General features: G+C 40.1%; 1 protein-coding gene across 7 annotated transcripts in view; it reads left to right on the top strand.

The window, feature by feature from the left end:
* The window catches only part of CCDC120 (coiled-coil domain containing 120), a 55584-nt gene that overhangs the window by 10378 nt on the left and 18164 nt on the right, over nucleotides 1–27042 (top strand). The window contains exon 1 of one of the 7 annotated variants that reach the window (XM_073541207.1): nucleotides 21244–21376. The exons of 5 other annotated variants lie outside the window; for them this stretch is intronic. In XM_073541207.1, the coding sequence (XP_073397308.1) occupies nucleotides 21259–21376 (118 nt within the window). In that variant the 5' untranslated portion in view covers nucleotides 21244–21258. Of the gene's footprint in view, nucleotides 1–21243; nucleotides 21377–26139; nucleotides 26225–27042 lie in introns of those variants that run through there. One more of the 7 variants, XM_073541211.1, reaches the window with a different exon arrangement.

Below are 27042 nucleotides of genomic sequence, written 5' to 3'. Positions count from 1 at the left end.
ACCTTAACCCAATTGAAAACTTGTGGAAGGAGCTCGAGATTAAAGTCCACATGAGACACCCAAAGAACCTAGATAACTTGGAGAAGATCTGCATGGAGGAGTGGGCCAAGATAACTCCAGAGACCTGTGCCGGCCTGATCAGGTCTTATTAAAGAAGATTATTAGCTGTAATTGCAAACAAGGGTTATTCCACAAAAAATTAAACCTAGGGGTTGAATAATAATTGACCCACACTTTTATGTTTAAAATTTATTAAAATTTAACTGAGCAACATAACTTTTTGGTTTGTAAGATTTATGCATCTGTTAATAAATCCTGCTCTTGTGTGAAGTTTGAAGGCTCTAACTTATTTGCATCTTATCAAACCTGCTAAATCTGTAGGGGGTTGAATACTACTTGTAGGCACTGTATTATGTGTTGTGTTACATGGGTGATGTGTGTGTGTGTATATATTATGTGCTGTTACATGGGTGATGTGTGTGTATATTATGTGCTGTGTTACATGGGTGATGTGTGTGTGTATATATTATGTGCTGTGTTACGTGGGTGATGTGTGTGTGTGTGTGTGTATAATGTGCTGTGTTACGTGGGTGATGTGTGTGTGTATATATTATGTGTTGTGTTACATGGGTGATGTGTGTGTATATATTATGTGCTGTGTTACGTGGGTGATGTGTGTGTGTGTGTGTATATATTATGTGCTGTTACATGGGTGATGTGTGTGTATATTATGTGCTGTGTTACATGGGTGATGTGTGTGTGTATATTATGTGCTGTGTTACGTGGGTGATGTGTGTGTATATATTATGTGCTGTGTTACATGGGTGATGTGTGTGTGTATATATTATGTGCTGTGTTACGTGGGTGATGTGTGTGTATATATTATGTGCTGTGTTACATGGGTGATGTGTGTGTGTATATATTATGTGCTGTGTTACGTGGGTGATGTGTGTGTGTATATATATTATGTGCTGTGTTACGTGGGTGATGTGTGTGTGTGTATATATTATGTGCTGTGTTACATGGGTGATGTGTGTGTGTGTTTATATATTATGTGCTGTGTTACATGGGTGGTGTGTGTGTGTGTGTGTGTGTGTGTGTGTGTGTATATATTATGTGCTGTGTTACATGGGTGATGTGTGTGTATATATTATGTGCTGTGTTACGTGGGTGATGTGTGTGTGTGTGTGTGTGTGTATATATTATGTGCTGTGTTACATGGGTGATGTGTGTGTGTATATATTATGTGCTGTGTTACATGGGTGATGTGTGTATATATTATGTGTTGTGTTACATGGGTGATGTGTGTATATATTATGTGCTGTGTTACGTGGGTGATGTGTGTGTATATTATGTGCTGTGTTACATGGGTGATGTGTGTGTGTGTATATTATGTGCTGTGTTACATGGGTGATGTGTGTGTGTGTATATATTATGTGCTGTGTTACGTGGGTGATGTGTGTATATATTATGTGTTGTGTTACATGGGTGATGTGTATATATATTATGTGCTGTGTTACGTGGGTGATGTGTGTGTATATTATGTGCTGTGTTACATGGGTGATGTGTGTGTGTGTATATTATGTGCTGTGTTACATGGGTGATGTGTGTGTGTGTATATATTATGTGCTGTGTTACGTGGGTGATGTGTGTATATATTATGTGTTGTGTTACATGGGTGATGTGTGTATATATTATGTGCTGTGTTACGTGGGTGATGTGTGTGTATATTATGTGCTGTGTTACATGGGTGGTGTGTGTGTGTGTATATTATGTGCTGTGTTACATGGGTGATGTGTGTGTGTGTGTATATTATGTGCTGTGTTACGTGGGTGATGTGTGTGTATATATTATGTGCTGTGTTACATGGGTGATGTGTGTGTGTGTATATATTATGTGCTGTGTTACGTGGGTGATGTGTGTGTGTATATATTATGTGCTGTGTTACATGGGTGATGTGTGTGTGTATATATTATGTGCTGTGTTACGTGGGTGATGTGTGTATATATATTATGTGCTGTGTTACGTGGGTGATGTGTGTGTGTGTATATATTATGTGCTGTGTTACATGGGTGATGTGTGTGTGTGTTTATATATTATGTGCTGTGTTACATGGGTGATGTGTGTGTGTGTGTGTGTGTGTGTGTGTGTGTATATATTATGTGCTGTGTTACATGGGTGATGTGTGTGTATATATTATGTGCTGTGTTACGTGGGTGATGTGTGTGTGTGTGTGTGTGTGTGTGTATATATTATGTGCTGTGTTACATGGGTGATGTGTGTGTGTATATATATTATGTGCTGTGTTACATGGGTGATGTGTGTGTATATATTATGTGCTGTGTTACATGGGTGATGTGTGTGTGTTTATATATTATGTGCTGTGTTACATGGGTGATGTGTGTGTGTGTGTGTGTATATATATTATGTGCTGTGTTACATGGGTGATGTGTGTGTGTGTGTATATATTATGTGCTGTGTTACATGGGTGATGTGTGTGTATATATTATGTGCTGTGTTACGTGGGTGATGTGTATATATTATGTGCTGTGTTACATGGGTGATGTGTGTGTATATTATGTGCTGTGTTACATGGGTGATGTGTGTGTGTGTGTGTGTGTATATTATGTGCTGTGTTACATGGGTGATGTGTGTGTGTATATATTATGTGCTGTGTTACATGGGTGATGTGTGTATATATTATGTGTTGTGTTACATGGGTGATGTGTGTATATATTATGTGCTGTGTTACGTGGGTGATGTGTGTGTATATTATGTGCTGTGTTACATGGGTGATGTGTGTGTGTGTGTATATTATGTGCTGTGTTACATGGGTGATGTGTGTGTGTGTATATATTATGTGCTGTGTTACATGGGTGATGTGTGTATATATTATGTGTTGTGTTACATGGGTGATGTGTATATATTATGTGCTGTGTTACATGGGTGATGTGTGTGTATATTATGTGCTGTTACATGGGTGATGTGTGTGTGTGTGTATATTATGTGCTGTGTTACATGGGTGATGTGTGTGTGTATATATTATGTGCTGTGTTACATGGGTGATGTGTGTATATATTATGTGTTGTGTTACATGGGTGATGTGTGTATATATTATGTGCTGTGTTACGTGGGTGATGTGTGTGTATATATTATGTGCTGTGTTACGTGGGTGATGTGTGTGTGTATATATTATGTGCTGTGTTACGTGGGTGGTGTGTGTGTGTGTGTGTGTGTATATATATTATGTGCTGTGTTACATGGGTGATGTGTGTGTGTGTGTGTGTATATATTATGTGCTGTTACATGGGTGATGTGTGTATATATTATGTGCTGTTACATGGGTAATGTGTGTGTGTGTGTATATATATTATGTGCTGTGTTACATGGGTGGTGTGTGTGTGTTTATATATTATGTGCTGTGTTACATGGGTGATGTGTGTGTGTGTGTATATATTATGTGCTGTGTTACATGGGTGATGTGTGTGTGTGTGTGTGTGTGTATATATTATGTGCTGTGTTACATGGGTGATGTGTGTGTATATATTATGTGCTGTGTTACATGGGTGATGTGTGTGTATATATTATGTGCTGTGTTACGTGGGTGATGTGTATATATTATGTGCTGTGTTACATGGGTGATGTGTGTGTATATATTATGTGCTGCGTTACGTGGGTGATGTGTATATATTATGTGATGTGTGTGTGTGTATATATGTGCTGTTACATGGGTGATGTGTGTGTATATATTATGTGCTGTTACATGGGTGATGTGTGTGTGTGTATATATATTATGTGCTGTGTTACATGGGTGATGTGTGTGTGTATAATGTGCTGTGTTACATGGGTGATGTGTGTGTATATATTATGTGCTGTGTTACATGGGTGATGTGTGTGTGTATATATTATGTGCTGTGTTACATGGGTGATGTGTGTGTGTGTGTGTGTATATTATGTGCTGTGTTACATGGGTGATATGTGTGTATATATTATGTGCTGTGTTACATGGGTGATGTGTGTGTGTGTGTGTGTGTGTGTGTGTATATTATGTGCTGTGTTACATGGGTGATGTGTGTGTGTGTGTGTGTGTGTATATTATGTGCTGTGTTACATGGGTGATGTGTGTGTGTGTGTGTGTGTGTGTATATTATGTGCTGTGTTACATGGGTGATGTGAGTATATATTATGTGCTGTGTTACATGGGTGATGTGTGTATATATTATGTGCTGTGTTACATGGGTGATGTGTGTATATATTATGTGCTGTGTTACATGGGTGATGTGTGTATATATTATGTGCTGTGTTACATGGGTGATGTGTGTGTGTGTGTGTGTATATTATGTGCTGTGTTACATGAGTGATGTGTGTGTGTATATATTATGTGCTGTGTTACATGGGTGATGTGTGTGTGTGTGTGTGTGTATATTATGTGCTGTGTTACATGGGTGATGTGTGTGTGTGTGTGTGTGTGTATATTATGTGCTGTGTTACATGGGTGATGTGTGTGTGTATATTATGTGCTGTGTTACATGGGTGATGTGAGTATATATTATGTGCTGTGTTACATGGGTGATGTGTGTATATATTATGTGCTGTGTTACATGGGTGATGTGTGTATATATTATGTGCTGTGTTACATGGGTGATGTGTGTGTGTGTGTGTGTGTGTATATTATGTGCTGTGTTACATGAGTGATGTGTGTGTATATATTATGTGCTGTGTTACATGGGTGATGTGTTTGTGTGTATATTATGTGCTGTGTTACATGGGTGATGTGTGTGTATATATTATGTGCTGTGTTACGTGGGTGATGTGTATATATTATGTTCTGTGTTACATGGGTGATGTGTGTGTGTGTGTGTGTATATTATGTGCTGTGTTACATGGGTGATGTGTGTATATAATGTGCTGTGTGTATATATTATGTGCTGTGTTACGTGGGTGATGTGTGTGTGTGTGTGTGTGTATATATTATGTGCTGTTACATGGGTGATGTGTGTGTATATTATGTGCTGTGTTACATGGGTGATGTGTGTGTGTATATTATGTGCTGTGTTACATGGGTGATGTGTGTATATTATGTGCTGTGTTACATGGGTGATGTGTGTATATATTATGTGCTGTGTTACGTGGGTGATGTGTGTGTATATATTATGTGCTGTGTTACGTGGGTGATGTGTGTGTATATATTATGTGCTGTGTTACATGGGTGATGTGTGTATATATTATGTGTTGTGTTACATGGGTGATGTGTGTGTGTATATATTATGTGCTGTGTTACATGGGTGATGTGTGTATATATTATGTGCTGTGTTACGTGGGTGATGTGTGTGTGTATATATTATGTGCTGTGTTACATGGGTGATGTGTGTATATATTATGTGGTGTGTTACATGGGTGATGTGTGTATATATTATGTGGTGTGTTACATGGGTGATGTGTGTATATATTATGTGCTGTGTTACATGGGTGATGTGTGTATATATTGTGTTGTGTTACATGGGTGATGTGTGTGTATATTATGTGCTGTGTTACATGGGTGATGTGTGTGTATATATTATGTGCTGTGTTACGTGGGTGATGTGTGTGTGTGTGTGTGTGTGTGTGTGTGTGTATATATTATGTGCTGTGTTACATGGGTGATGTGTGTATATATTGTGTTGTGTTACATGGGTGATGTGTGTATATATTGTGTTGTGTTACATGGGTGATGTGTGTGTATATATTATGTGCTGTGTTACGTGGGTGATGTGTGTGTGTGTGTGTGTGTGTGTGTGTGTGTGTATATATATTATGTGCTGTGTTACATGGGTGATGTGTGTGTATATTATGTGCTGTGTTACATGGGTGATGTGTGTGTATATTATGTGCTGTGTTACATGGGTGATGTGTGTATATATTATGTGCTGTGTTACATGGGTGATGTGTGTATATATTATGTGCTGTGTTACATGGGTGATGTGTGTATATATTGTGTTGTGTTACATGGGTGATGTGTGTATATATTGTGTTGTGTTACATGGGTGATGTGTGTGTATATATTATGTGCTGTGTTACGTGGGTGATGTGTGTGTGTGTGTGTGTGTGTGTGTGTGTATATATATTATGTGCTGTGTTACATGGGTGATGTGTGTGTATATTATGTGCTGTGTTACATGGGTGATGTGTGTGTATATTATGTGCTGTGTTACATGGGTGATGTGTGTATATATTATGTGCTGTGTTACATGGGTGATGTGTGTATATATTATGTGCTGTGTTACATGGGTGATGTGTGTGTATATTATGTGCTGTGTTACATGGGTGATGTGTGTATATATTATGTGCTGTGTTACATGGGTGATGTGTGTATATATTATGTGCTGTGTTACATGGGTGATGTGTGTGTATATTATGTGCTGTGTTACATGGGTGATGTGTGTATATATTATGTGCTGTGTTACATGGGTGATGTGTGTATATATTATGTGCTGTGTTACGTGGGTGATGTGTGTGTATATATTATGTGCTGTGTTACGTGGGTGATGTGTGTGTATATATTATGTGCTGTGTTACATGGGTGATGTGTGTGTATATATATTATGTGCTGTGTTACATGGGTGATGTGTGTGTGTGTGTGTATATATTATGTGCTGTGTTACATGGGTGATGTGTGTATATATTATGTGCTGTGTTACATGGGTGATGTGTGTGTGTGTGTGTGTGTGTATATATTATGTGCTGTGTTACATGGGTGATGTGTGTGTATATATTATGTGCTGTGTTACATGGGTGATGTGTGTGTGTTTATATATTATGTGCTGTGTTACATGGGTGATGTGTGTGTGTGTATATATTATGTGCTGTGTTACATGGGTGATGTGTGTGTGTGTGTATATATTATGTGCTGTGTTACGTGGGTGATGTGTATATATTATGTGCTGTGTTACATGGGTGATGTGTGTGTATATTATGTGCTGTGTTACATGGGTGATGTGTGTGTGTATATATTATGTGCTGTGTTACATGGGTGATGTGTGTATATATTATGTGTTGTGTTACATGGGTGATGTGTGTATATATTATGTGCTGTGTTACGTGGGTGATGTGTGTGTATATATTATGTGCTGTGTTACGTGGGTGGTGTGTGTGTGTATATATATTATGTGCTGTGTTACATGGGTGATGTGTGTGTGTGTGTGTATATTATGGGCTGTGTTACATGGGTGATGTGTGTGTATATATTATGTGCTGTTACATGGGTAATGTGTGTGTGTGTGTGTGTGTGTGTATATATATTATGTGCTGTGTTACATGGGTGGTGTGTGTGTGTTTATATATTATGTGCTGTGTTACATGGGTGATGTGTGTGTGTGTATATATTATGTGCTGTGTTACATGGGTGATGTGTGTGTGTATATATTATGTGCTGTGTTACATGGGTGATGTGTGTGTATATATTATGTGCTGTGTTACATGGGTGATGTGTGTGTATATATTATGTGCTGCGTTACGTGGGTGATGTGTATATATTATGTGATGTGTGTTTGTGTGTATATATGTGCTGTTACATGGGTGATGTGTGTGTATATATTATGTGCTGTTACATGGGTGATGTGTGTGTATATATTATGTGCTGTGTTACATGGGTGATGTGTGTATGTGTGTGTGTATAATGTGCTGTTACATGGGTGATGTGTGTGTATATATTATGTGCTGTGTTACATGGGTGATGTGTGTGTGTATATATTATGTGCTGTGTTACATGGGTGATGTGTGTGTGTGTGTATATTATGTGCTGTGTTACATGGGTGATATGTGTGTATATATTATGTGCTGTGTTACATGGGTGATGTGTGTGTGTGTGTGTGTATATTATGTGCTGTGTTACATGGGTGATGTGTGTGTGTGTGTATATTATGTGCTGTGTTACATGGGTGATGTGAGTATACATTATGTGCTGTGTTACATGGGTGATGTGTGTATATATTATGTGCTGTGTTACATGGGTGATGTGTGTATATATTATGTGCTGTGTTACATGGGTGATGTGTGTGTGTGTGTGTATATATTATGTGCTGTGTTACATGAGTGATGTGTGTGTATATATTATGTGCTGTGTTACATGGGTGATGTGTTTGTGTGTATATTATGTGCTGTGTTACATGGGTGATGTGTGTGTATATATTATGTGCTGTGTTACGTGGGTGATGTGTATATATTATGTGCTGTGTGTATATATTATGTGCTGTGTTACATGGGTGATGTGTGTGTGTGTGTGTGTATATATTATGTGCTGTGTTACATGGGTGATGTGTGTATATATTATGTGCTGTGTTACATGGGTGATGTGTGTGTGTGTGTGTGTGTGTGTGTGTGTGTATATTATGTGCTGTGTTACATGGGTGATGTGTGTATATATTATGTGCTGTGTGTATATATTATGTGCTGTGTTACATGGGTGATGTGTGTGTGTGTGTGTGTATATATTATGTGCTGTGTTACATGGGTGATGTGTGTGTGTGTATATATTATGTGCTGTTACATGGGTGATGTGTGTGTGTGTATATTATGTGCTGTGTTACATGGGTGATGTGTGTATATATTATGTGCTGTGTTACATGGGTGATGTGTGTATATATTATGTGCTGTGTTACATGGGTGATGTGTGTATATATTATGTGCTGTGTTACATGGGTGATGTGTGTGTGTGTGTATATTATGTGCTGTGTTACATGGGTGATGTGTGTATATATTATGTGCTGTGTTACATGGGTGATGTGTGTGTATAATGTGCTGTTACATGGGTGATGTGTGTATATATTATGTGCTGTGTTACATGGGTGATGTGTGTGTATATTATGTGCTGTTACATGAGTGATGTGTGTGTATATTATGTGCTGTGTTACATGAGTGGTGTGTGTGTGTATATATTATGTGCTGTGCTACATGGGTGATGTGTGTGTGTGTGTGTGTGTGTATATATTATGTGCTGTGTTACATGGGTGATGTGTGTATATATTATGTGCTGTGTTACATGGGTGATGTGTGTATATATTATGTGCTGTGTTACATGGGTGATGTGTGTGTATATATTATGTGCTGTGTTACATGGGTGATGTGTGTGTGTATATATTATGTGCTGTTACATGGGTGATGTGTGTGTGTGTGTGTGTGTATATTATGTGCTGTTACATGAGTGATGTGTGTGTGTGTGTATATTATGTGCTGTTACATGAGTGATGTGTGTGTGTGTGTATATATTATGTGCTGTGTTACATGGGTGATGTGTGTGTGTGTGTGTGTGTGTGTATATATTATGTGCTGTGTTACATGGGTGATGTGTGTATATATTATGTGCTGTGTTACATGGGTGATGTGTGTATATATTATGTGCTGTGTTACATGGGTGATGTGTGTGTGTGTGTGTGTATATATTATGTGCTGTGTTACATGGGTGATGTGTGTGTATATTATGTGCTGTGTTACATGGGTGATGTGTGTGTATATATTATGTGCTGTGTTACATGGGTGGTGTGTGTGTGTGTATATTATGTGCTGTTACATGGGTGATGTGTGTGTGTGTGTATATTATGTGCTGTGTTACATGGGTGATGTGTGTGTATATATTATGTGCTGTGTTACATGGGTGATTGTGTGTGTGTGTATATATTATGTGCTGTGTTACATGGGTGATGTGTGTGTGTGTGTGTGTGTATATATTATGTGCTGTGTTACATGGGTGATGTGTGTATATATTATGTGCTGTGTTACATGGGTGATGTGTGTATATATTATGTGCTGTGTTACATGGGTGATGTGTGTATATATTATGTGCTGTGTTACATGGGTGATGTGTGTGTATATATTATGTGCTGTGTTACATGGGTGATTGTGTGTGTATATATTATGTGCTGTGTTACATGGGTGATTGTGTGTGTATATATTATGTGTTGTGTTACATGGGTGATGTGTGTATATATTATGTGCTGTGTTACGTGGGTGATGTGTGTGTATATATTATGTGCTGTGTTACGTGGGTGATGTGTGTGTATATATTATGTGCTGTGTTACATGGGTGATGTGTGTGTGTATATATTATGTGCTGTGTTACATGGGTGATGTGTGTGTATATATTATGTGCTGTTACATGGGTGATGTGTGTGTGTGTTTATATATTATGTGCTGTGTTACATGGGTGATGTGTGTGTGTATATATTATGTGCTGTGTTACATGGGTGATGTGTGTGTATATATTGTGCTGTGTTACATGGGTGATGTGTGTGTATATATTATGTGCTGTGTTACATGGGTGATGTGTGTGTGTGTGTATATATTATGTGCTGTGTTACATGGGTGATGTGTGTGTGTGTGTGTGTATATATTATGTGCTGTGTTACATGGGTGATGTGTGTGTGTGTGTGTGTGTGTGTGTATATATTATGTGCTGTGTTACATGGGTGATGTGTGTGTGTATATATTATGTGCTGTGTTACATGGGTGATGTGTGTGTGTGTATATATTATGTGCTGTGTTACATGGGTGATGTGTGTGTGTATATATTATGTGCTGTGTGTATATATTATGTGCTGTGTTACATGGGTGATGTGTGTGTGTGTATATATTATGTGCTGTGTTACATGGGTGATGTGTGTGTGTGTGTGTGTGTGTGTGTATATATTATGTGCTGTGTTACATCGGTGATGTGTGTGTGTGTGTGTATATATATTATGTGCTGTGTTACATGGGTGATTTGTGTATATATTATGTGCTGTTACATGGGTGATATGTGTGTATATTATGTGCTGTTACATGGGTGATGTGTGTGTGTGTGTGTATATATTATGTGCTGTGTTACATGGGTGGTGTGTGTGTGTGTGTGTGTGTGTATATATATTATGTGCTGTGTTACATGGGTGATGTGTGTGTGTGTGTATATATTATGTGCTGTTACATGGGTGATGTGTGTATATATTATGTGCTGTTACATGGGTGATGTGTGTGTGTGTGTATATATTATGTGCTGTGTTACATGGGTGATGTGTGTGTGTGTGTATATATTATGTGCTGTGTTACATGGGTGATGTGTGTATATATTATGTGCTGTTACATGGGTGATTGTGTGTGTGTGTATATATTATGTGCTGTGTTACATGGGTGATGTGTGTATATATTATGTGCTGTTACATGGGTGATGTGTGTGTGTGTGTATATATATTATGTGCTGTGTTACATGGGTGATGTGTGTGTGTGTATATATTATGTGCTGTGTTACATGGGTGATGTGTGTGTGTGTGTGTGTATATATATATTATGTGCTGTGTTACATGGGTGATGTGTGTGTGTGTGTGTATATATTATGTGCTGTTACATGGGTGATGTGTGTATATATTATGTGCTGTTACATGGGTGATGTGTGTGTGTGTGTGTGTGTATATATTATGTGCTGTGTGTATATATTATGTGGTGTGTGTGTGTGTGTGTATATATATTATGTGCTGTGTTACATGGGTGATGTGTGTATATATTATGTGCTGTTACATGGGTGATGTGTGTGTGTGTATATATTATGTGCTGTGTTACATGGGTGATGTGTGTGTGTATATATATTATGTGCTGTGTTACATGGGTGATGTGTGTGTATATATTATGTGCTGTGTTACATGGGTGATGTGTGTGTATATTATGTGCTGTTACATGGGTGATGTGTGTGTATATATTATGTGCTGTGTGTATATATTATGTGCTGTGTTACATGGGTGGTGTGTGTGTGTGTGTGTGTATATATATTATGTGCTGTTACATGGGTGATGTGTGTATATATTATGTGCTGTTACATGGGTGATGTGTGTGTGTATATATTATGTGCTGTGTTACATGGGTGATGTGTGTGTGTGTGTGTGTGTATATATTATGTCCTGTGTTACATGGGTGATGTGTGTATATATTATGTGCTGTTACATGGGTGATTGTGTGTGTATATATTATGTGCTGTGTTACATGGGTGATGTGTGTATATATTATGTACTGTTACATGGGTGATGTGTGTGTGTGTGTATATATATTATGTGCTGTGTTACATGGGTGATGTGTGTGTGTGTGTATATATTATGTGCTGTGTTACATGGGTGATGTGTGTGTATATATTATGTGCTGTGTTACATGGGTGATGTGTGTGTGTGTGTATATATTATGTGCTGTGTTACATGGGTGATGTGTGTGTGTGTGTATATATTATGTGCTGTGTTACATGGGTGATGTGTGTATATATTATGTGCTTTGTTACATGGGTGATGTGTGTGTATATTATGTGCTGTGTTACATGGGTGATGTGTGTGTATATTATGTGCTGTGTTACATGGGTGATGTGTGTGTATATTATGTGCTGTGTTACATGGGTGATGTGTGTGTATATTATGTGCTGTGTTACATGGGTGATGTGTGTGTATATTATGTGCTGTGTTACATGGGTGATGTGTGTGTGTGTGTGTGTATATATTATGTGCTGTGTTACATGGGTGATGTGTGTGTGTGTGTGTATATATTATGTGCTGTGTTACATGGGTGATGTGTGTGTGTGTGTATATATTATGTGCTGTGTTACATGGGTGATGTGTGTGTGTGTGTGTGTATATTATGTGCTGTGTTACATGGGTGATGTGTGTGTGTGTGTGTGTATATATTATGTGCTGTGTTACATGGGTGATGTGTGTGTATATATTATGTGCTGTGTGTATATATTATGTGCTGTGTTACATGGGTGGTGTGTGTGTGTGTGTGTGTGTGTGTATATATATATTATGTGCTGTGTTACATGGGTGATGTGTGTGTGTGTGTGTGTATATATTATGTGCTGTTACATGGGTGATGTGTGTATATATTATGTGCTGTTACATGGGTGATGTGTGTGTATATATTATGTGCTGTGTGTATATATTATGTGCTGTGTTACATGGGTGGTGTGTGTGTGTGTGTGTGTGTATATATATATATATATTATGTGCTGTGTTACATGGGTGATGTGTGTGTATATATTATGTGCTGTTACATGGGTGATGTGTGTATATATTATGTGCTGTTACATGGGTGATGTGTGTGTATATATTATGTGCTGTGTTACATGGGTGATGTGTGTGTGTGTGTGTGTGTGTGTGTGTGTGTGTATATATTATGTGCTGTGTTACATGGGTGATGTGTGTATATATTATGTGCTGTTACATGGGTGATTGTGTGTGTGTGTATATATTATGTGCTGTGTTACATAGGTGATGTGTGTATATATTATGTGCTGTTACATGGGTGATGTGTGTGTGTGTGTGTGTATATATTATGTGCTGTGTTACATGGGTGATGTGTGTGTGTGTGTGTGTGTGTGTGTATATATTATGTGCTGTGTTACATGGGTGATGTTTGTGTATATATTATGTGCTGTGTTACATGGGTGATGTGTGTGTGTGTGTATATATTATGTGCTGTGTTACATGGGTGGTGTGTGTGTGTGTGTGTGTATGTATATATATATATATATACATATATATATATATATATTTTATGTGCTGTTACATGGGTGATGTGTGTGTATATATTATGTGCTGTGTTACATGGGTGATGTGTGTGTGTGTGTATATATTATGTGCTGTGTTACATGGGTGATGTGTGTATATATTATGTGCTTTGTTACATGGGTGATGTGTGTGTATATTATGTGCTGTGTTACATGGGTGATGTGTGTGTATATTATGTGCTGTGTTACATGGGTGATGTGTGTGTGTGTATATATTATGTGCTGTGTTACATGGGTGATGTGTGTGTATATATTATGTGCTGTGTTACATGGGTGATGTGTGTGTGTGTGTATATATTATGTGCTGTGTTACATGGGTGATGTGTGTGTATATATTATGTGCTGTGTTACATGGGTGATGTGTGTGTGTATATATTATGTGCTGTGTTACATGGGTGATGTGTGTGTGTGTGTATATTATGTGCTGTGTTACATGGGTGATGTGTGTATATATTATGTGCTGTGTTACATGGGTGATGTGTGTGTGTGTGTATATTATGTGCTGTGTTACATGGGTGATGTGTGTATATATTATGTGCTGTGTTACATGGGTGATGTGTGTGTATATTATGTGCTGTGTTACATGGGTGATGTGTGTGTATATTATGTGCTGTTACATGGGTGGTGTGTGTGTGTGTGTGTGTGTGTGTGTATATATTATGTGCTGTGTTACATGGGTGATGTGTGTATATATTATGTGCTTTGTTACATGGGTGATGTGTGTGTATATTATGTGCTGTGTTACATGGGTGATGTGTGTGTATATTATGTGCTGTGTTACATGGGTGATGTGTGTGTATATTATGTGCTGTGTTACATGGGTGATGTGTGTGTGTGTATATATTATGTGCTGTGTTACATGGGTGATGTGTGTGTGTGTGTGTATATATTATGTGCTGTGTTACATGGGTGATGTGTGTGTGTGTGTGTATATATTATGTGCTGTGTTACATGGGTGATGTGTGTGTGTGTATATATGTGCTGTGTTACATGGGTGATGTGTGTGTGTGTGTGTATATATTATGTGCTGTGTTACATGGGTGATGTGTGTATATATTATGTGCTGTTACATGGGTGATGTGTGTGTATATTATGTGCTGTTACATGGGTGATGTGTGTGTATATATTATGTGCTGTGTGTATATATTATGTGCTGTGTTACATGGGTGGTGTGTGTGTGTGTGTGTGTATATATATATATTATGTGCTGTGTTACATGGGTGATGTGTGTGTGTGTGTGTGTGTGTATATATTATGTGCTGTTACATGGGTGATGTGTGTGTATATATTATGTGCTGTTACATGGGTGATGTGTGTGTATATATTATGTGCTGTGTGTATATATTATGTGCTGTGTTACATGGGTGGTGTGTGTGTGTGTGTGTGTATATATATATTATGTGCTGTGTTACATGGGTGATGTGTGTGTGTGTATATATTATGTGCTGTTACATGGGTGATGTGTGTATATATTATGTGCTGTTACATGGGTGATGTGTGTGTGTATATATTATGTGCTGTGTTACATGGGTGATGTGTGTGTGTGTGTGTGTATATATATTATGTGCTGTGTTACATGGGTGATGTGTGTATATATTATGTGCTGTTACATGGGTGATTGTGTGTGTGTGTGTATATATTATGTGCTGTGTTACATGGGTGATGTGTGTATATATTATGTGCTGTTACATGGGTGATGTGTGTGTGTGTGTGTATATATATTATGTGCTGTGTTACATGGGTGATGTGTGTGTGTGTGTGTGTGTATATATTATGTGCTGTGTTACATGGGTGATGTGTGTGTGTGTGTGTATATATTATGTGCTGTGTTACATGGGTGGTGTGTGTGTGTGTGTGTGTATGTATGTGTATATATATATATACATATATATATATTATGTGCTGTTACATGGGTGATGTGTGTGTGTGTGTGTATATATTATGTGCTGTGTTACATGGGTGATGTGTGTGTGTGTGTATATATTATGTGCTGTGTTACATGGGTGATGTGTGTATATATTATGTGCTGTGTTACATGGGTGATGTGTGTATATATTATGTGCTGTCTTACATGGGTGATGTGTGTGTATATATTATGTGCTGTGTTACATGGGTGATGTGTGTGTGTGTGTGTGTGTGTGTATATATTATGTGCTGTGTTACATGGGTGATGTGTGTGTGTATATTATGTGCTGTGTTACATGGGTGATGTGTGTATATATTATGTGCTGTGTTACATGGGTGGTGTGTGTGTGTATATTATGTGCTGTGTTACATAGGTGATGTGTGTATATATTATGTGCTGTGTTACATGGGTGATGTGTGTGTATAATGTGCTGTGTTACATGGGTGATGTGTGTATATATTATGTGCTGTGTTACATGGGTGATGTGTGTGTATATTATGTGCTGTTACATGAGTGATGTGTGTATATATTATGTGCTGTTACATGGGTGATGTGTGTGTGTATATATTATGTGCTGTGTTACATGGGTGATGTGTGTGTGTGTGTGTATATATTATGTGCTGTGTTACATGGGTGATGTGTGTGTATATATTATGTGCTGTGTTACATGGGTGATGTGTGTGTATATTATGTGCTGTGTTACATGGGTGATGTGTGTATATATTATGTGCTGTGTTACATGGGTGATGTGTGTGTGTGTGTGTGTATATATTATGTGCTGTGTTACATGGGTGATGTGTGTATATATTATGTGCTTTGTTACATGGGTGATGTGTGTGTATATTATGTGCTGTGTTACATGGGTGATGTGTGTGTATATTATGTGCTGTGTTACATGGGTGATGTGTGTGTATATTATGTGCTGTGTTACATGGGTGATGTGTGTGTGTGTGTATATATTATGTGCTGTGTTACATGGGTGATGTGTGTGTGTGTGTATATATTATGTGCTGTTACATGGGTGATGTGTGTGTGTGTGTGTGTGTGTATATATTATGTGCTGTGTTACATGGGTGATGTGTGTATAGATTATGTGCTTTGTTACATGGGTGATGTGTGTGTATATTATGTGCTGTGTTACATGGGTGATGTGTGTGTGTATTATGTGCTGTGTTACATGGGTGATGTGTGTGTGTGTGTATATATTATGTGCTGTGTTACATGGGTGATGTGTGTATATATTATGTGCTGTGTTACATGGGTGATGTGTGTGTGTATTATGTGCTGTGTTACATGGGTGATGTGTGTGTGTGTGTATATATTATGTGCTGTGTTACATGGGTGATGTGTGTGTGTGTGTGTGTGTGTGTGTGTGTGTGTATATATTATGTGCTGTGTTACATGGGTGATGTGTGTGTGTGTATATATTATGTGCTGTGTTACATGGGTGATGTGTGTGTGTGTATATATTATGTGCTGTTACATGGGTGATGTGTGTGTGTGTGTGTGTGTGTGTATATATTATGTGCTGTGTTACATGGGTGATGTGTGTGTGTATATTATGTGCTGTGTTACATGGGTGATGTGTGTGTATATATTATGTGCTGTGTTACATGGGTGATGTGTGTGTGTGTGTATATATTATGTGCTGTGTTACATGGGTGATGTGTGTGTGTGTGTATATTATGTGCTGTGTTACATGGGTGATGTGTGTATATATTATGTGCTGTGTTACATGGGTGATGTGTGTATATATTATGTGCTGTGTTACATGGGTGATGTGTGTGTGTGTGTGTGTGTGTGTATAATGTGCTGTGTTACATGGGTGATGTGTGTATATATTATGTGCTGTGTTACATGGGTGATGTGTGTGTATATTATGTGCTGTTACATGAGTGATGTGTGTGTATATTATGTGCTGTGTTACATGGGTGATGTGTGTGTATATTATGTGCTGTGTTACATGGGTGATGTGTGTGTGTGTGTGTGTGTGTATATATTATGTGCTGTGTTACATGGGTGATGTGTGTGTGTGTGTATATATTATGTGCTGTGTTACATGGGTGATGTGTGTGTATATATTATGTGCTGTGTTACATGGGTGATGTGTGTGTGTGTGTGTGTATATATTATGTGCTGTGTTACATGGGTGATGTGTGTGTGTGTGTATATATTATGTGCTGTGTTACATGGGTGATGTGTGTGTGTGTGTATATATTATGTGCTGTGTTACATGGGTGATGTGTGTGTGTGTGTATATATTATGTGCTGTGTTACATGGGTGATGTGTGTGTATATATTATGTGCTGTGTTACATGGGTGGTGTGTGTATATATTATGTGCTGTGTTACATGGGTGATGTGTGTGTATATATTATGTGCTGTGTTACATGGGTGGTGTGTGTATATATTATGTGCTGTGTTACATGGGTGATGTGTGTATATATTATGTGCTGTGTTACATGGGTGATGTGTGTGTGTATATATATTATGTGCTGTGTTACATGGGTGATGTGTGTGTGTGTATATATTATGTGTGTGTGTGTATATATTATGTTCTGTGTTACATGGGTGATGTGTGTGTGTGTGTGTATATATTATGTGCTGTGTTACATGGGTGATGTGTGTGTATATATTATGTGCTGTGTGTATATACTATGTGCTGTGTTACATGGGTGATGTGTGTGTGTGTGTATTTATTATGTGCTGTGTTACATGGGTGATGTGTGTGTGTGTGTGTATATTATATGCTGTGTTACATGGGTGATGTGTGTATATATTATGTGCTGTTACATGGGTGATGTGTGTGTGTGTGTGTGTGTGTGTGTATATATTATGTGCTGTTACATGGGTGATTGTGTGTGTGTGTGTGTGTGTGTGTGTATATTATGTGCTGTGTGTATATATTATGTGCTGTGTTACATGGGTGATGTGTGTGTGTGTGTATATATATTATGTGCTGTGTTACATGGGTGATGTGTGTGTGTGTGTGTATATATTATGTGCTGTGTTACATGGGTGATGTGTGTGTGTGTGTATATATTATGTGCTGTGTTACATGGGTGATGTGTGTGTGTGTGTGTGTGTGTATATATTATGTGCTGTGTTACATGGGTGATGTGTGTGTATATATTATGTGCTGTGTTACATGGGTGATTGTGTGTGTGTGTGTATATATTATGTGCTGTGTTACATGGGTGATGTGTGTGTGTGTGTGTGTGTGTGTATATATTATGTGCTGTGTTACATGGGTGATGTGTGTGTGTGTGTGTGTATATATTATGTGCTGTGTTACATGGGTGATGTGTGTGTGTGTGTATATATTATGTGCTGTGTTACATGGGTGATGTGTGTGTATATATTATGTGCTGTGTTACATGGGTGATGTGTGTGTATATTATGTGCTGTGTTACATGGGTGATGTGTGTATATATTATGTGCTGTGTTACATGGGTGATGTGTGTGTGTGTGTATATATTATGTGCTGTGTTACATGGGTGATGTGTGTGTGTGTGTATATATTATGTGCTGTGTTACATGGGTGATGTGTGTGTGTATATATTATGTGCTGTGTTACATGGGTGATGTGTGTGTGTGTGTGTGTGTGTATATATTATGTGCTGTGTTACATGGGTGATGTGTGTATATATTATGTGCTGTGTTACATGGGTGATGTGTGTGTGTGTGTGTATATATTATGTGCTGTGTTACATGGGTGATGTGTGTATATATTATGTGCTGTTACATGGGTGATGTGTGTGTGTGTGTATATATTATGTGCTGTTACATGGGTGATTGTGTGTGTGTGTGTGTGTATATTATGTGCTGTGTGTATAGATTATGTGCTGTGTTACATGGGTGATGTGTGTGTGTGTATATATTATGTGCTGTGTTACATGGGTGATGTGTGTGTGTGTGTGTGTGTATATATTATGTGCTGTGTTACATGGGTGATGTGTGTGTGTATATATTATGTGCTGTGTTACATGGGTGATGTGTGTGTGTGTGTATATATTATGTGCTGTGTTACATGGGTGATGTGTGTGTATATATTATGTGCTGTGTTACATGGGTGATGTGTGTGTATATATTATGTGCTGTGTTACATTGGTGGTGTGTGTGTGTGTGTGTATATATTATGTGCTGTGTTACATGGGTGATGTGTGTATGTATAATGTATGTGGGTGTATGTATAATGTGGTGTGTGTGTGTGTGTATATATTATGTGCTGTGTTACGTGTGTGTGTATGTATATATTATGTGCTGTTACGTGTGTGTATGTATATATTATGTGCTGTGTTACGTGTGTGTATGTGTGTGTATGTGTATATATATATATAATATACACTCACTGGCCACTTTATTAGGTACACCTGTCCAACTGTGTGTTAAGACTTAATTTCTAATCAGCCAATCACATGGCGGCAACTCAGTGCATTTAGGCATGTAGACATGGTCAAGACAATCTCCTGCAGTTCAAACCGAGCATCAGTATGGGGAAGAAAGGTGATTTGAGTGCCTTTGAACGTGGCAAGATTGTTGGTGCCAGAAGGGCTGGTCTGAGTATTTCAGAAACTGCTGATCTACTGGGATTTTCACGCACAACCATCTCTAGGGTTTACAGAGAATGGTCCGAAAAAGAAAAAAAAATCCAGTGAGCGGCAGTTCTGTGGCCGGAAATGCCTTGTTGATGCCAGAGGTCAGAGGAGAATGGGCAGACTGGTTCGAGCTGATAGAAAGGCAACAGTGACTCAAATTGCCACCCGTTACAACCAAGGTAGGCAGAAGAGCATCTCTGAACGCACAGTGCGTCGAACTTTGAGGCAGATGGGCTACAGCAGCAGAAGACCACACTGGGTACCACTCCTCTCAGCTAAGAACAGGAAACTGAGGCTACAATTTGCACAAGCTCATCGAAATTGGACAGTAGAAGATTGGAAAAACGTTGCCTGGTCTGATGAGTCTCGATTTCTGCTGCGACATTCGGATGGTAGGGTCAGAATTTGGCGTAAACAACATGAAAGCATGGATCCATCCTGCCTTGTATCAACGGTTCAGGCTGGTGGTGGTGGTGTCATGGTGTGGGGAATTTTTTCTTGGCACTCTTTGGGCCCCTTGGTACCAATTGAGCATCGTTGCAACGCCACAGTCTACCTGAGTATTGTTGCTGACCATGTCCATCCCTTTATGACCACAATGTACCCAACATCTGATGGCTACTTTCAGCAGGATAATGCGCCATTTCATAAAGCTCGAATCATCTCAGATTGGTTTCTTGAACATGACAATGAGTTCACTGTACTCAAATGGCCTCCTCAGTCACCAGATCTCAATCCAATAGAGCATCTTTGGGATGAGGTGGAACGGGAGATTCGCATCAGGGATGTGCAGCCGACAAATCTGCGCCAACTGTGTGATGCCATCATGTCAATATGGTCCAAAATCTCTGAGGAATGCTTCCAGCACCTTGTTGAATCTCTGCCACGAAGAATTGAGGCAGTTCTGAAGGCAAAAGGGGGTCCAACCCGTTACTAGCATGGTGTACCTAATAAAGTGGCCAGTGAGTGTGTGTGTGTATGTGTATATATATATATATATATATATATATATATATATATATATATATATATATATATATATAGTGTGTTGTGCTTCATAGGTGATGTGTGCGTATTATAGATGTGGTGGATGACTGTGTATATTGCATCTTATGTATGCTGTGTATTATATGTGTGATGTATGTTACTTATGTCCGATGGCCTGTATACTATGTGGTATGGCCGGTGTATGGGTGTGATGCTCTGTATGATATGTGTGATGGATGGTGTATTTATTTTACTTGCATAAATAGCATCATTAATTCCACAGCTCTTTACAGACATCAGCATCACTGTCCCCATTGGGACTCAGAATCTACATTCCCTATCAGTATGTCTTTGGATGCACTTTATTGTGTTATGTTTTTATAGTTTTAGTCACATGACTTTTTATTTAACACAGGTGGAAGTTTTGGTTGTTTTGTAAAATAACTTTCTGTGAAACAAACGCCCATGTGACCAGAACCAGAAGTGTATATGATGTATGTGATGGCATCTGTATCATGTCATGTATTCTGTGTATACACCTGTCCTATATCTTATATACTATGTATTCACCTGTACTATATTTGTGGGTACCATGATACCCTATATATTGTGTATACATCTGTACTATATTTTATATACTGTGTATACACCTGTACAGTATCTTATATACTGTCTATTCTGTGTCTACACCTGTACTGGGTGTACCCCAATACCCTACTGTATACACCAGTACTATACCTTGTATGCCCCATATACTGTCTGTACACCTGTGTACCCCAATACCCTACTTACTGTGTATGCAGCAGTACTATACCTTGTGTACCCCAATAACCTACTTACTGTGTATACAGCAGTACTATACTTTGTGTACCCCAATACCCTACTTACTGTGTATACAGCAGTACTATACCTTGTGTACCCCAATACCCTACTTACTGTGTATACAGCAGTACTATACCTTGTGTACCCCAATACCCTACTTACTGTGTATACAGCAGTACTATACCTTGTGTACCCCAATACCCTACTTACTGTGTATACAGCAGTACTACACCTTGTGTACCCCAATACCCTACTTACTGTGTATACAGCAGTACTATACCTTGTGTACCCCAATACCCTACTTACTGTGTATACAGCAGTACTATACCTTGTTTGCCCCATATACTGTCTGTACACCTGAGTACCCCAATACTCTATAGAGGGATGTTTGCGGGGTACAGATATCTGGCAGGCACCCAGGTTGTCGGGCATGTTGGCTAGTACGGGTATACATATGAATGACACTTCCGTGCAGTACGAGAAGTTGTCCGGGGAGTATGGAGGATTACTCTCGCCGATCCGTTACCCATGTGAGTGGTGCTGTACCTACATACATATTCTGGGTCTTCCCCCATGCCGTAGGTAGGCGACACATCCGCCATCGGTACGCATTCTCTGTGTCGTCTGGCTGCAGGCAGAATGTTTCTTTTTGTTTCTGTGCTCAGGATGGTACAACATATGGGAGTCTTCACTCTTCCCATACGCGTCTGTCATGATTCTTGCGGGGGACGGGTAAGACTGTGAATCACAAAACTAATATGGCCGCCAGTGCGCCCCCATGGTGGTTGTTACTAAGCTTTTCCAGGACCCTGAATGGCAGATATGCCCTGGGGCCAGTATCGCCGTGGTTTTCTGTCAGAGGGCACAGAGCTGGGTGTCTCGAGGCTGCGGTGTACCCTACGTGCGGGAATCTCTGCTGGTATTTTATGAACAGGAAGTAATTTTCCTAATAAAAATAATTGTTGCCTCCTCTGCTGCTAATTCCAGTCTCCGGTATTTTAGGTGGAGACGTATGTGAGGTGTTGGGCAACAAGAGAATGTCATGTGGGCAGGTTCAGGGTGCACAGGCCCTAGAGTCCTCGCTTCTTCAGTCCTTTTGGGTTTTATGAAGGATTACGTGGTCAACATGTAATAAAACAATTGTCTCCAGGCACAGCTAAAATGTCTCCCCAGAGCCTGGTGGCCATATTTCCACCTTAAACTTTTATTAGCCTTTTGTTGGGTGGGGGTGCAGGCGCAATACCCTCCGATGGTCGCTGAAATGAGGCCCTTGGCACAGACTGTAGCTGGAACTGTAAGCAGAACAGGCCATTTGAATGAGGGTTCCCCTTTTACATGGCCTCAGAGCAGTAATTCTCTAAAGCAGGGGTGGGGAACCTCAGGCCTGCTGGCCAATTCTGGCCCTCGATAACCTTTTTATTCAGCCCCCGGGAGATTCCCAAATACTATAGTTCTTTGGCCGGCAGCTGTATTTTGATGTCCGCCAGTCCTTTACTTTCTTGCTCTGTGAGCACGTTCGTTCTAAAGAGTCAAACTAGTGGGTGCTAATAGCACCTCTCATGGTGGTTGTACGCATTTATACATGGTCACTGTTAACCATTTTGTTAACGTGTTAGACAGCAGTTATGGGCAGGTTTCTACCGTGTAACACAGCCTGCACCTGCCGAGTATACAGCGGGCTCAGCACATGAGCCTGATCCTTCCAAATGCTTCCAAATTCTGCTATAAATATATGGTGGAACTAGGGAGAAGTGGACAGATGCCAAGCTGGGGACAATGTATTTTGGCAGTGGGCCTCATAGCGGTTGATTGTCAAGGGTCTCTATTAACAAGTTTTATTCAAAGCAGGAGACCCTATTAAAGCGCCACGTAGCGGCTGCTTGTTCTCTACTGCACCTTTTTGAGGCCTTGTGTTAGGTCTCATTTATCAGAACGTTCTTTGTTGCGCATAGCAACCCATCGGAGCTCACCTTTCCTTTTATAAACTGCTCTGGTAAAATGAAAGTTGAGCTGTGATTGGTTGCTCTAGATAACATTTTTTTTTCTGTAAGACATTGTTGATGAATCTACCCCAGTGTGTCGATAAGGGGGTTGTCTCATGAAATAGCCATCCTTGTAATCTCCAGAAAGAAAGCTACTTGAACAAATTTGCTGATGGTTCTGGCTCATTGAGAGGCGTTCTGAAAAGGGGCCGCCTCTGACATCTGTAGGGACCACCCCTTTAAGGAACGTTTCTGTCATTGCTGTCTGGAGTAGTGTACACATGCAGACACCACACAGACGCCCTGTGGCTACTGTCGACTGTGGGAAATGGTCCTGAGTGTAGAGGCTGAAGACGGCGGCGTCTTGAGGTTGAGGATTAACGCTGTGGGATTATGTCAGCAGAGGCCACGTTGCGGGCCCAGACGGATTGTAGCATGTTCTGTAACACTCCAGAGCGATGAAGTCACACATGAAAGTCTTGCCCTAAAGTGCCAGGAACAAGTTCTAGCAACAGTCGCCCAGTTTCAGGGTGATGATGGTTATTAATGGGGAAGAACACTGTGAAAATCTGTCATGCCCCTTGTAGGACCGGTCACTGCGGACTACACCGCCTTTTTCGTTTGCATAATTCAAAGCCAAAAGTAATGTCTAAGGCTATGTGCACACAGTGCGGATCCTCCCGCGGATTTTACTAAATCCGCAGGTCAAATGACCTGCATTTTTCCTGCGGATTTCTTCTTCCTTTTTTTTTTTTTTTTTACGGTTTTAATGCCGTTTTTGTGCGGTTTTCCACTGCGGTTTTCCACCTGCTCCATTCTACAAATCTGCAGCAAAACCGTACAAAAGAAGTCACATGCTGCTTTTTTTTTTCCGCACAAAAACCGCGCGGAAAAAAACGCAGCATGTGCACAGCGGGTTTTTTTTTTTTTTTTTTTTTTCCCATAGGCTTTAATGGTACTGTACATCACCTGCAGTTCTGCTGCAGATCTGCAGCGGTAAATCCACTGCGGATCCGCAGCAGAATCCGCACCGTGTGCACAGGGCCTAACACTTTTTTTTTTTTTTTTGTATAATCCTTCTTAATACTTGGGGTCCACTGGGCGGGGCTCTAGAATTTCTTATTTCTGGGGCTCTTATGCAGCCAAGATCTGCTGCCGGGAACCTGACGAAAATCCGTCTGTATATATTTAGATCACTGCCCATATCTCGTCCTCGGGCTGCGATCAGCTGTAGACAGACGCGTTCTCATCATGCTCCCCAAAGACACACCTTGGGGGATCCAATCCTAGTAGCTTCTTAAAGGGAACCTGTCAGTATATAAAGCACTTTAAAATGCCATCATAGGGTTCACACGACTGTAACAGGTTAAAGGGAATCTGTCACCCTTTTTTTTGGCTTTGCAGCTGCTGGCATAGACATCGGGGGCTTATCTACAGCATTCTGTAATGCTGTAGATAAGCCTCCGATGTAACCTGAAAGGCCGGAGTCACACTACAGCGAGATACGGCCGAGTCTCGCAGGTTAAAACCAAGCTCTGGCACTCCGGAGCGGAGCATGCAGCTCCATGTATTGCTGTGTGGCTGCACGCTCTGTTCCGGAGTGGCGGCGCCAGAGATTGGTTTTAACCTGCGAGACTCGGCCGTATCTCGCTGTGTGTGATCCCGGCCAAAGAGAAGAAAAACACGTTATATTATACTCACCGAGGTGGGCGGTCCGGTCCGATGGGTGTCGCCATCCCATCCGGCGCCTCCCTTCATGCGATGATGTCCTCTTCTCCCATCCTGTAATGGCTCCGGCGCAGTCGCATTGCTCTGCCCTGTTGAGGGCAGAGCAGAGTCCTGCAGTACGCAGGTGTCGGGAGAGGTCTGGCGCCTGCGCACTGCAGAATTCTGCTCTGCCCTCAACAGGGCAGAGCAATGCGCCTGCGCCGGAGCCATTTCAGGATGGGAGAAGAGATTGCTGATTGCTTGATACGGGCACCAAAGACAACCATACTACTTGATAAATGAAGTAGGCGGGGCATGACATGGAATTCTCTAATGCCCCACCCCCGCGGAGCCTTTGCTAGATGTTGGGCTATAAATTGTCTTGAGTGTCCCTTTAATTTTCTGTATTTTTTTTTTTTTTTTCCCCTCCTGAATTTATGAACCTATTTGTAATTTTTAGGAGCCCTAATAAAAAAGGAAGTTCTGATTATAATAATTGTACGGTTACGACACCGATTAATACGAAGGTATAAAGCAATAAAGTGACATGACACAGCTGCTCCTGACACCTGAGCCGTCTCACTATTTCTGTGACTAATGGCCACTGCAGATGTCAGACAGCTGCTGGCGGGATAAGCGGTCATCAGACGCTGCGCAGGCTGCTTGTCTCAGGAGCGAAGGTAACATCCAGTGGCCGGTGTAGGACCACGTATGGGGTATTGTTATCCGCTATGTCTGCACCTGGGATTCGGGGAGAACTCCAGGCCTGAACATGTATTGGTTACAGGAAGTGGCGGTGTAAGCAGGAAGCCTGCGGAGGACTGTGGCTGGGGAGCAGGAGCCTCTGCGCGCCGCTGAGTCAGGCAGGGCACGTTCTCGCCTGCTGAGTGCAGTGCAGCTGCTTTACTCACTGCTATTGAGTAAGGGATGTGCGGACTCGCTGACGCTTCCTGCTGGGCCAAAGGTTACTGACTTGTGCTGGGAGTATCACCAGTGAGAACCGGACTGGTGTATCTAATCCTGTAATGTGTGATAGTCTGCTGAACCATGTATCTAAACCTGTTATGTGATACTCTCTGCCAATGTGTATATTAGCTGGTTATTGGTGATACTGTCTACTGAGGTGCCGCATCTGAGCCTATAATGTGGTATGGTGTCCTGGCCTAGTGTATCTAAGCTTGTCATGTGTGATGGTGCCTGCACTGCTGTATCTAAGCTTTTTGTGTTACGGCAGCGCAGCAAACTGTTTTGTGTGTTGAGCTGCTGTATCTAAGCTTGTTATGTGTGATACTGTTTGCTGAATACCGTGTGAGCCTGTATATTTGTGCTGATGTATCTAAGCCTATTATGTGCTACTCTGCTGACCTGGCGTATATCACCCTATTTTTGTGCAGTTATATGCTGATTCAGATGATGTATCTAGTCATGTCTTGTATGATACCGTAAATTGAGCTACTGTATCTAATCGTACACTGATACTGTGTATCTAAACCTGTGT

Source organism: Dendrobates tinctorius, unplaced genomic scaffold (genome assembly GCF_039654945.1).
Source record: "Dendrobates tinctorius isolate UK_male_01 unplaced genomic scaffold, ASM3965494v1 ptg000120l, whole genome shotgun sequence".
Lineage (NCBI taxonomy): Eukaryota > Metazoa > Chordata > Amphibia > Anura > Dendrobatidae > Dendrobates > Dendrobates tinctorius.
The sequence above is the reverse complement of the archived record's forward strand: the minus strand, read 5'-3'. Positions and strand labels throughout refer to the sequence as shown.